At 35.7% G+C, this 11,925-nt stretch overlaps 1 protein-coding gene across 1 annotated transcript; it reads left to right on the top strand.

Annotated features, from left to right (window-relative positions):
* The first annotated feature begins 386 nt into the window (after positions 1–386).
* LOC131063983 (protein EXORDIUM-like 2) lies at positions 387–1,613 on the top strand. Its single transcript, XM_057997990.2, has one exon. The coding sequence runs from the start codon at positions 470–472 to the stop codon at positions 1,481–1,483; it is 1,014 nt and encodes a 337-aa protein (XP_057853973.2). The 5' UTR covers positions 387–469; the 3' UTR covers positions 1,484–1,613.
* Positions 1,614–11,925: the final 10,312 nt, after the last annotated feature.

Genomic DNA, 11,925 nt, shown 5'->3' with positions numbered 1-11,925 from the left:
TAATAACGAAACTAAGTTTGCCCAATAAATTTTGCCCCACAAGCACGACTGTCGCAATTTCGAAGTACCTACTTTGTCTTATTTGCAACGGCAAATGAGTTCTGCCCCACCAACCACGCAAGCACGACGGGGACCATCCGGATGATGTGATTTTATTTCATTCACGCGCAATGCAAATGCAAATTGCCTCCAGACACAAGATAGCTGTATTTTACTCGAATATCGCCACGTCAACAAAGGAATGTGCCAGGAAGCTCCCTTGTGAATTCCTTGGTTGTTTTTCGTGTTCGTGATTGCTTAGTTGTTCTTCGCGTCTGTTATGACTGCCAGCCGTATAAGCCGCCTTCCCGCTTTGACTTATCAGCCTATTTAAACCCTCTTCTTGATTCTTACCACACCACACTTTCTTATTTGATTATACATTATATCTTTCGAATCTGTGTTCCCCTCCAAATAAGTCCCGCTAAAAATGGCTGTTTTAGGGTCTCAAAGGATTCTGGTGCGTTTAATGCTAATATGTATGGCGGCATTGTCCACAGTGGATGCCGCAGCTCGGCCTCATGCTCAGTGGAGAAAGCTCTCCGCTTTGGTGGAAGAAGAGCCTCTTGTTTTGCAATACCACAATGGCCCTCTGCTTACCACAAAACCCATTCTCAATCTTCATCTCATTTGGTACGGCAATTTCACTTCCGCGCAGCGTACCATTGTGGCTGATTTTGTGCAGTCATTGGGAAAGGGAGACGGCAAGCAGGGATCTCCCTCTGTGTCCGCCTGGTGGAAAACAACAGAGGCCTACAAAGGCTCTACCCCTTCCAAATTAAACCGAGCCCAAATCTTAAATCCAAAGCTAGGGGAGCAAAAGCTGGACGGAGCTTATTCTCTTGGAAAGTCGCTGAAAAGAAGTGACATTGCCGTGTTGGTAAAGAGCTCTATCCAGTCCAGAGCTCTTCCTCCTCCCCAGAAGGAAAAAGGCAATGGTGAGGTGGAATTGTATTTGGTGCTCACATCTGATAATGTTATGGTGGAGAACTTCTGCAGTAGCTCGTGCGGATTCCATGACAGCAGCAAAGCAGGCATTAAATACGCATACGCGTGGGTGGGGAATTCAGGAACGCAGTGCCCAGGGCAGTGCGCGTGGCCATTTCATCAGCTTCTTTATGGCCCGCAGAGCCCTCCTCTGCTACCGCCCAACGGCGACGTGGGCATCGACGGTATGATCATCAACATTGCGGCGATGGTTGCGGGAGCAGTGACGAATCCGTATAAGTCAGGTTACTTTCAAGGAGACGCCGCTGCTCCGTTGGAGGCGGTGTCAGCTTGTCCGGGAATGAATGGAAAAGGGGCTTATCCCGGTTACCCCGGGCAAGTTTTGGTGGATGAGACGACAGGGGCCAGCTATAACGCCCATGGTGTCAACGGTCGCACGTACCTTCTCCCAGCAATGTGGGATCCCAACTCGCGCTCCTGCAAAACCTTGGTCTGAATCACCGTAAAAAAAATTCAAGTGCGCGAGCATGCAGTTCTTCCAACAGACTGGAGTTCTCCGATATCCAGCTTGTAATTCTTTATTCATTTATTCTTTTGAATTAATAAATTATTCTTTATATTAGTAATATTCTTTGTCCGCCCGCTTAACTAAGGGAAGTTTATTTTATTGTTAGACTGTAATTTACTCATGTAGGAGCAAAGAGAACAAGATAACAAAGACCACAAAATTCTCACAATGCATTAACATGTGCACCATTAGATCAAACATATTCTTATATACAAACAACATTAGTAAAACTAACACCATGACATATATTACACCTCTCATAATCTCAAGGTGGGGATAAGATCTACTTGCATTTTCAAAAAAGCACTTTAAGGACCACATTGAAAGGCCAAGGTTCCATTCTATGGTTTCATATTATATTATGGATAGCTAAAGAAAATCAAAATTTCTTCCTTGATCTTAAATATTACAAATGGATATATATCTAGAATTCAATGTGGAAGTACTTTAGCATACTTTCCATGTTTACTCAAGGCATCAATAACTCAACATCCCTCAAATTTGGATACTAAGCTTCAATAAAGAAATGATAAAAGATAATATATTGTTGAGACTATCACAAATGAACTCCACCATGGTACACATCTATTAAATGATCAAAGGATAGATAGTATGTGGATTAAGATAACTAGTATAGATCTTTAGCAACTTTAGGTTTAGTTGTTCTAGCCAATTAAAGATATGACAAGGACTATCATGTAAAAATGATTCAAGCAAATTGAATATGTGGAATTCATAAAAAGAAGTCTCCTTATGTGTTGCCAGCTTGGTTGCACATATACGATATGCATACAAATACCAAACCACATGACAAATAAATTCAATTCCTTCAACCAATAAACTTTATTATCCTCCATTCAACACCTCAATTGGTACTCCATAAGTCACTACCATGGTCAACACCATATCAAATGAACTATCTATGTAAAAAACATAGAAGATAAAATTGACACATGAATAAAAGGATGACAAGTTCACAACGATCTAAAATTTAAATTGTTGTATACTTTCTATGCTGAAGTTGTGTGTTTGTGTGTGTATTCATTTGGCCTCAAGGTCAACAAGTAGGAAGAAACATAAGGCAATCTTATTTGAGCTAGGAAATGACCTATGATTCATCTTCCTAATTACAAACAAAAATAATAATTTAACTATATCTTATTCTATTTAAAAAATCAAAAATCAAATAATATTAATAAAATTAAGTTCTTAACTATATAGTTGTGTATTATATGAATTGCAAAAAATTGATTTTCAGAAAATATAATAAGACAAACTAAACAGTATAATAGTTTTAGTTGACACTACTGAAGACTTTATCTTGTATAAAGTAGAGCACTCAAGAGATATAACCTGGTGCCAACATATTTCACAAAACTCATGCAATTTAGGAAACTTTACAAATGAACTTCTCGATTCAATTCATGTTTGAACTTCAAGGTGATCAATCATTTGAATTACTTGTACATCATGAATTTTACCTAGAAAATGACTTAGAACCCTAGCAGCTTTAATTTCCTCATATATCTCTATTAGCTAAATAAGATTTGTATATCTAAAAAGTGAAACTGAGAAAGAATAAGAGAGACGCAAAGATGGACAAGGAGGGGAAGAGATATATACAGAGGAAGGAAAACAGAGGTAGAGAAAGGGAATCTCTCTCTCTCTCTCTCTCTCTCTCTCTCTCTCTCTCTCTCTCTCTCTCTCTCTCTCTCTCCATACATACATACATATGGGGAGAGAGAAAAGTAAGAGAGTTTGAATGTTAGAAGAAGAATAATAATAAAAAGGGATATTGATAGAGAGAGTGAAAGAGATAGTGAAAGATAGAGAAACACAAAGACAAGAAGAGAAAGAGGAAGAGAGGTATTTAAGTTAATGTAAGGAAGTGAACACTCAATAGATGAAGATATCATTTGTCTATCAACTCCTTGATTAGACAAACAACTTAATTTGTTTAATTGTCTACCAATTGATCTAATATATTACATGATTGAATGTAAAACAAGGAAAATAAATTGCTACTTAGTCTTCCACAATTGTTTCAAATACCCATTGCATACAAATTCGTAATTACTAATTTATATACAAATATAACAACTAATAATACTTAACATTATAATAATAAGTATTATAACAAAGATTGAAACACTCATCAAGTAAATAATTTGTAATTATTTTTATGAGAACAAAAGTAATTGTACTAATAAACTTTTGAATTAGAAATATTTCGTAAGGTTGCAAAAATTTCTTTATAAAAATATTGTTTGGATTGTATACATGTACTCCAAGGTCTATGAAATACACTATAAGCTCTTTGGATTTAATTTGCAATTTTTCGTGTTTGGAAATTTACATAGCATATTTTGAAAATAACCTATTGTTTAAATCGTAGAAAGAAGACTTGGATGAATTTGAAGAACAAATGATGAGAAAATAGGACATCAATTTGCAAGAATATCCCAACACCAATGTGAAAAAAAAAATAGGACTTCCATGTGGACAAAACATATTGGGAAAAAAAAACACATTATATCAAAGAGTTCTACCCCTTGGAGGATCACAATTAAAAATACTACTTAAGGTTTGCAATTAAGGAAATGATAGATTTATAGTTGTACAACTGAGAATTGGTTCTCATTATAGTCTTAGATGTGAGATACGTAGATGAACAATCCCCAAGGATGAGAGGGAAGAAAGAACTTATATTTTCTACAGTAAAAGGGTAGTTGAAACTGAATGGCACTTCATCGTTGAGTGTGCAACATATCAAGATATTCATATACACTACGAAAACAATTTGAAGGTGGGAAATCTAAATAAGCTATTTGACGAGCCAAGATTCAAAAAAACAAGTTTCTTGATCAAGATCCACAACAAAAACAATTGACATTGAAAAGAATTTGAAAATTGTTAAAGATGTAACTCTTGATATTTTAAACTAATGCTCTTATGGATGTCATTACAATTCATTCATTCAATCATTCATTTAATAACAAAAATGAAATAGGAAAAGTGTACTACTAGCCGCTATAGCTAACTTCGTGCACCCACAAATCCTAAATGATACATTCAATTTTGACAATTTTTTTGTTGTTGTCTCTATATGCAACTTATCTACTTATAGCTATTGTTCTAGCTTATGAGTACTAAAAATGCACTCTGGATCCATTACGCTTACAAGGATCAAAAAGTGATCATTTCAAAGTGTTGCTTGATATCTACTTAAAGGTTTCACAATAACTATACACTACTGTAGACACCTAAAATTGTCATGTCTAATTAAATAAATATTTTATTTATTTAATCATTTTAGCCTAATTCTTCTATTAATTAAATAAATCTTTATTTATTTAATTAATTCATTTATCCTCTTCTAGCCTTATTTCTCATTTAAATAAATACATTTATTTATTTAAATTATCCTTTTTCCTAAATTAAATAAATATCTTATTTATTTAATTGATCCCTATTCCTCTATTAATTAAATAAACCTTTATTTATTTAATTAATTCATTAGCCTTTTCTACCTATGACACATGTCATTCATCTCTTAATTCCTACACTACCTACCCTCTCATTATTTTATTATTTTCTTTACCTACCCTCTAATCATAGTTGACCATTTATCTTTTACACCTCTCAACCTTATCCCTCCATTTCATATAGTGTCTTCTATATAAGGATATGCTTCCTTCATTATCAAACCCTAATCAATCATTCTAATCAATCTATGCATCCTAATCAATTGATTACCCTCACTATGCATTCAACCCTCGCTTACGACTCGACTACACTACGCTTTCGAACTTGCATATGCAATCAAGCCTACTTGCAACCACATTTCCGTTCTTTGTTGAGATCTTGTGCATATAAAATCTAAGAGAAAATATATCAAGCAAGATCAATGGAGATAGGAAGAATGGAGATTCAAACCCTATTGGACATGTGATGGTATAATCTTTGTGATTTTATTTGATTTGCATTGTCTTAGGTAATCTTCATATGTTATGGTGGATCTTTGTTGTTGTTAGGCTAGGGTTTTGTGGTTGAATTCATTTAGTCTCTCATAATTATACACAGGATCTATTCTTTGTGATTTTAATTTTGATGCAAAATATTTCCCTAAAAATCAGATCTTTAAAAATTAGGGTTTTTCCTTATTTTGACTAGATCTCGCAAATGGCTTTGAATTTTGGCATCAAATATTGTGTGCAGATCAGGAAAAGTATCACAAGGATTCAGTAAAAATTTCAGATTTTTTGGATAAAATTTTCATTTTATATGAATTTTTTATGACTTTTCATAAAAAATTAATTTTGAGAGCAAATTAGCGAATTTTTCGTATTTTCTTACATTTTTGGAAATCCCTCAAAATTATACATAGGATCTTTTTTTTGTGATTTGAAATTGGATGCAAAATCATTCCTCAAAACTCGGATCTTTGAAAATTAGGGTTTTGCATTATTTTACTCATATCTCACAAACTGCTTGGATTTGTTGCAGAAATTTTTTTATGCAAGTTGGGAAGACCATCAAGACTCTCCACTAAAAATTTCATATTTTTTGGATCGATTTTGCATTTTATATGAATTTTTTATGATTTTTCATAAAAAAAAATTTTTGGAGCAAATTAGCAAATTTTTTGGATTTTCTTACATTTCTGAAAATCTCTTAAAATTTTACAGGTGTTATTTTTTTTATGATGAACCAGATCTTTGAATTGGTCAACAAAATGCATTTTTGAAGGCCCCTATTTCACAAAGTCTTTTGGATCTAAAACTTACCTAACTTGTGTGCTTGCAGGAAGGGGTGATCATTTGAAACAATCCAAACTACTAACTATAGACACCTAAAATTGTCATGTCTAATTAAATAAATATTTTATTTATTTAATTATTTTATCCTAATTCTTCTATTAATTAAATAAATCCTTATTTATTTAATTAATTCATTTATCCTCTTCTAGCCTTATTTCTCATTTAAATAAATACATTTATTTATTTAAATTCCCCTTTTCTTAAATTAAATAAATTTCTTATTTATATAATTGATCCCACTTCTTCTATTAATTAAATAAATCTTTATTTATTTAATTAATTCATCAACCTTTTCTACCTATGACACATGTCATTCATCTCTTAATTCATACACTACCTACCCTCTCATTATTTTATTATTTCTTTTACCTACCCTCTAATCATAGCCGACCATTTATCTTTTACACCTCTCAATCTTATCCCTTCATTTCTTATAGTATCTTCTATATAAGGAGATGCTTCCTTCATTATCAACCCTAATCAATCTATCAATCCTAAACAATTGATTACACTCACTATGCATTCAGCCCCGACTACGCTTTTGAACTTGCATATGCAATCAAGCCTACTTGCAACCACATTTCCATTCTTTGTTGACCTCTTGTGCACACATAAAATCTGAGAGCAAATATATCAAGCAAGATCAATGGAGATAGGAAGAATGGAGATCCAAACCCTGTTAGACATGTGATGTTATAATCTTTGTGATTTCATTTGATTTGCATTGTCTTAGGTAATCTTCATATGTTATGGTGGATCTTTGTTGTTGTTAGGCTAGGGTTTTGTGGTTGAATTCATTTAGTCTTTCATCATTGTTGTTATCCATTTTCACCATATACACTAACAAATCTTTGTTGCAAGACCTTGGCAAGGGTTTTTGATCTTTATTGTGTGCCTTGTTCTTATAGACTAGCAAACACTTCAATTGGTGCACTAAAATTGAACCATTGTCTTTTGTGTCTTGAGCAATAGGCTCTTTTTGTTTCATCTTTAGAGGGCCTGTCTCCCCGTGTGGTCACTAGGACTACTAGTGAGGAGAAAACGATCCAAGTGGTAGCAAAAGAAAAGCCATCTTCTTCCAAACCACTATAAATAACTGTATTCATGGTGAAAACTATGGATAACGTGTGCTGATTAGTTCATACCAACACTATGTCTCCCCATAAACCCGTTTGATCAAATTTATTTGATTAGTTGTAGGGCATAACCCCTACCAGCTGAGAGCCTTCTGTATTTACAGAGCTGAAAGTGCCGCATGTATGGCCACACGAGCAGATGCCCTTACTAGCACCTTTTTGTTTTAGAAGCCAAAATCCTTCTAGTTGTTGGGGCAGGAGGTCGGACCTCTGGTAGCGGCCCACACACATACGGTTCTTAGTAGAGATACAAAGTTCGCCATAGGGAGTTGTCGTGGGGACTGATTCTTAGCTGCCCCGAGAAGTGAGTGTCGAGGGTGGAGCCAGTGGGGTCAAGCATCTAAGTATCCGCTCTGAATAGCGTAGCCTCGGGGGAAACTCCATGTGGGATCAACAACTATTGTCCTAGCTAACCATAAGAATTGTGCTTGTCTTATTTTGAACAATCAAACATTCAAGACCAAACAACAAAACATTGTGTCTTTTGTGTCTTCAAGTGTATGCAAAACAAATTTTACATCAAACAACACACTTTTCTTTGAGTCATTTTTGAGCCTAAACACTTGCAAACATTGAGTCCTCTTCAACATTGTGTCCTCTTGTCACGAAAAATAGTCAAACATTCAGATTTGGTCGCAACAACAACTTCACAAATTGGAAAAATTTACAGTCCAACAAACAAGAACAATCAAGTTCAGAATTCTTGAGCTTCCTAAGCTATCTCTGCAGGTTTTCATCTAGCATTCAACCTACCTTTGAGTCTCACAAAGTTCATCATTGCTTTACACCTTACATTACATTCACATTTGTCTAAACTTGAGTCAAAAGGTCACTTGCTTATCCTCATCATACTTTGTCAACATACTACATACAATAACATTTTGCTAAGTGGTCCCTCGTCAAGGTCTATCACCTTTGGGTCTCATTTGGTCTTACTTAGAGTCAAGGTCAGCTTACCTCATCAAGAGAAACTATCCTCTCTTTGGAAGTCACACCCACTCTACTACATACATACTTGGTCTTACTTTTTGGACATTGCAAGTAAACCTCAGATTCATTTACATTCCATCCAACTCTTAGTCTTCCATACTCTTTTCCATTTTCATCTACTCCCACACATCTTGGTCAATACCTAGTTCATGGTTGAAACCCGTTCCCAAAAATCTAAGAGAGAAACTAAAGAGGCTCAAGAGTCCGCAAACATGAGTGCCTATGAGTATGACAATGATGTCTTTTTTAATTCCGATCATACTACATTACCTGACATGGATTCCTATAGAAACATTCCAAATGTTGAGAACATGGACATTATAAACAACAATGATACACACAATGACAATATGGACAACATTTAAATACATTCAACAGAAGTGGAAGACTCCATTATGAATCCTCATTTCAATTGATTGGTTGAGGAAATAATGAGGAGAGATAGACAATATTTCTTACAAGTGATGGCACAAAGTGGAGCCAAGATTCCTCGTGATTTTGACATGTCTCAAATAATGGAAAATCGACCTTTGCAACAACCTCACCTCAACATGGATCAAAGGAGGCCTAATAGTGGAGGCACTAGAGGGCCACATCTTGTGCCTGAATCACCATCATCTTTGTTTCAAAAACTTGAGGTCCCATACACACATGGTCAAGCCTATGATAATCACCTTCGTAGACCATTATGGAAGTCTTATGCGGAAAGATATACTCAATCACATACCAATGCTAAGGACCAACCACCAAAGCAATTGGATATTCAAAGGCATGCTCAAAATTTGGACACAAGGAAACCCCACGTCAAATTTGGGGGCAACACACTAGAACAAACTCATGACATTCCTATAGAGTATGGTATACATGGACAAAACAGATACTCTATTCCTCATCATGACTCTATACCAAGTGGTCCTTATATGCAGCATCATTATAGACCTCCTCCATATGAACATGTGTATGATCAATATCATCCATATATGCAACATGCTCCTCCTCCAATTGGTGCCTCAAGCATGGGGTATGGTCCAAGAAGTCGATCTCCACCTAAGAGAAATTTGGAACAACAAATCAGAGACTTACAAAAGAAAATGGAGGACATAAACACACCGAAGCCAACTTACATAATGAGAGACATATGTCCTTATCCATTTGACAAGAGCATTCCAATGCCTTCGTTTCCTACACACTTTGTGATGCCTAAGTTTGATAAGTATAGAGGAAAAGGGGATCCTAAGGCACATATAAGACAATTTTTCACAGCGTGCATTGAGGTAGTAGCAGAAGAGACATATTTGATGAGATTATTTCCACAGAGCCTAGGTGATCAAGCTATGGAATGGTTCTCCCAACTTCCACCTGGAATTAAGTCATGGGGTGACTTAGCTGAGGCATTTATACAACATTTCTCATACAACATAGAGACAGACATATCAGTCACCACTTTGTGCAACACTAAGCAAAAAGATGGAGAGTCTTTTTCATCATTTTTACAAAGATGGAGGAATCTAGCTAGCAGATGCTATTGTGAAATTCCACAAAAACAAATGGTAGAAATGTTTACCCAGAATGTTAACAAAGACATTGGTTATGACCTAAGAAAAGCTTGTTTGTCCACCTTCAAGGACGTCATTGAAAAAGGCTTAGCAATAGAGAAGGTCCTAATTGAACAAGGAGTCATTAAGATATTCAAGCAAAACAAAGATGACTTTAAAGGAAAAGATAAGCCAATATTTTGGAATACAAACAAGAACACAGTCAATGGTGGTGTTGTTGATGCCAATACGGTACAACCAAAACTCATTTTTTCTGGAACAAGCTCTACAAACAATCAATTGAATACTCAAACAACTTCCAAATCACGAAGGAAGTACACCCCATTGGGAGAACCACTTGAGTCCATTTTCAAAAAGCTAGTGGCAAACAAGATAATAACAATTCCATATTTACCTCCATATGAGCCAAAGGTCAAACCAAATTGGTGGAATGATGATGAGTATTGTGAATTTCATAAGAACAAAGGTCATAAAACAGGAAATTGTCATCGATTGAAGAACATCATACAAGATCTCATTGATAGAGGTGACATTGAGATTGAGGGACACTCATCTAATCAAGAACATGAAATGTTTAAAGAACCATTCCCAAAGCATGACAAGGGGAAGTCTAAAGCCACAGATGACCAAACCAACTTTACCAAAGAATCCTATAACTATGATTCAACTATCAATCACATTTCAATGGACAATTATGTCTCTACCATTATCATCAAGGACAAAACACCTGAGAATTCTACCCAAAGACCCAAGATCGTCCTAAAAGGCATTGGATCTTCTTTCGAACCTACCTCTGAATGTAATGTCACAACTGATCGAGGTAAATTCACTTTGCAAGGTGCTCCAGCTAAAAAAACTGCTTCCTCATCAACCAAGCCTGAGTACGATCTTGTAGAACAGTTAGGGAAGACACCTGCGCTTATTTCAATCCTTGAGCTCTTACGTATATCCCCCGCACATAAAGCCATTCTTGATAAAATCTTGAGAGACGCTGTTGTCCCCACTGATTTGAATGTGGACCAGTTTCAAGCCATGGTGGGATACCTTTCCATTCCACACTCTCTTACATTCACAGAAGTTGATGACGCCTCTGTAAGTCAGCCACATAATGCACCTTTACACATTGAAGCCTTCCTACACAAGCATCGAATAAAACAAGTCCTGATAGATGGAGGAGCTGGTCTTAACATATGTACTTTGAACACTATAATACAATTGGGATATTCTGAAAAAGCTGTGAATTCTACAAACAAAATTACCATCAAGGCATATGATGATGAAGAGCGTTCATCCAAAGGAACAGTCACCTTACCTCTCAGAGTTGGGCCAGTTACAAAAGATGTGATTTGTCAAGTCCTAGACCTGGATCTCACATACAATATATTACTAGGATGTCCTTGGATTCATGAGATGAGGGCAGTCCCATCTACATATCATCGATGCATCAAGTTTCCTCACAATGGAGTTGAAGTGATTGTCAAAGCTGACCCAAATCCATTCATATATTGCAACAATCTGCAACCTAGATTAGAAATAACAATCCCAGTCAATCGAGAAGCTATTCCTTCATCAACATATGTGGAGCCAGAATCATTAAAAGCTTCTACATCAAAGCAAATAGAGCTAAAAGAAAAGTTCAAGATTAAAGACATGGGATGTGGTGAGTATATCTTTCATGTTGATCAATTCCCACTATCTCCTAAGACATTCAGTCAACAAGAACAAACTAATAATTTGCAATGCCAAGGAATTGGGTGTGAACCACCTAGTGTTGTGGCTACTAAGTTCGAATGCAAATATCCTCCAGTGGTGCAAGCATCTCTTGATATCAATAGTCCTAAGAGTGGTTTCAACAAAGAATCTATTGA

Source organism: Cryptomeria japonica, chromosome 11, assembly GCF_030272615.1.
Source record: "Cryptomeria japonica chromosome 11, Sugi_1.0, whole genome shotgun sequence".
Lineage (NCBI taxonomy): Eukaryota > Viridiplantae > Streptophyta > Pinopsida > Cupressales > Cupressaceae > Cryptomeria > Cryptomeria japonica.
The sequence above is the reverse complement of the archived record's forward strand: the minus strand, read 5'-3'. Positions and strand labels throughout refer to the sequence as shown.

Bases quoted from the DNA above. Each gene is read 5' to 3' on its own strand.
- LOC131063983 (XM_057997990.2), top strand. From the start codon at position 470: ATGGCTGTTTTAGGGTCTCAAAGGATTCTGGTGCGTTTAATGCTAATA.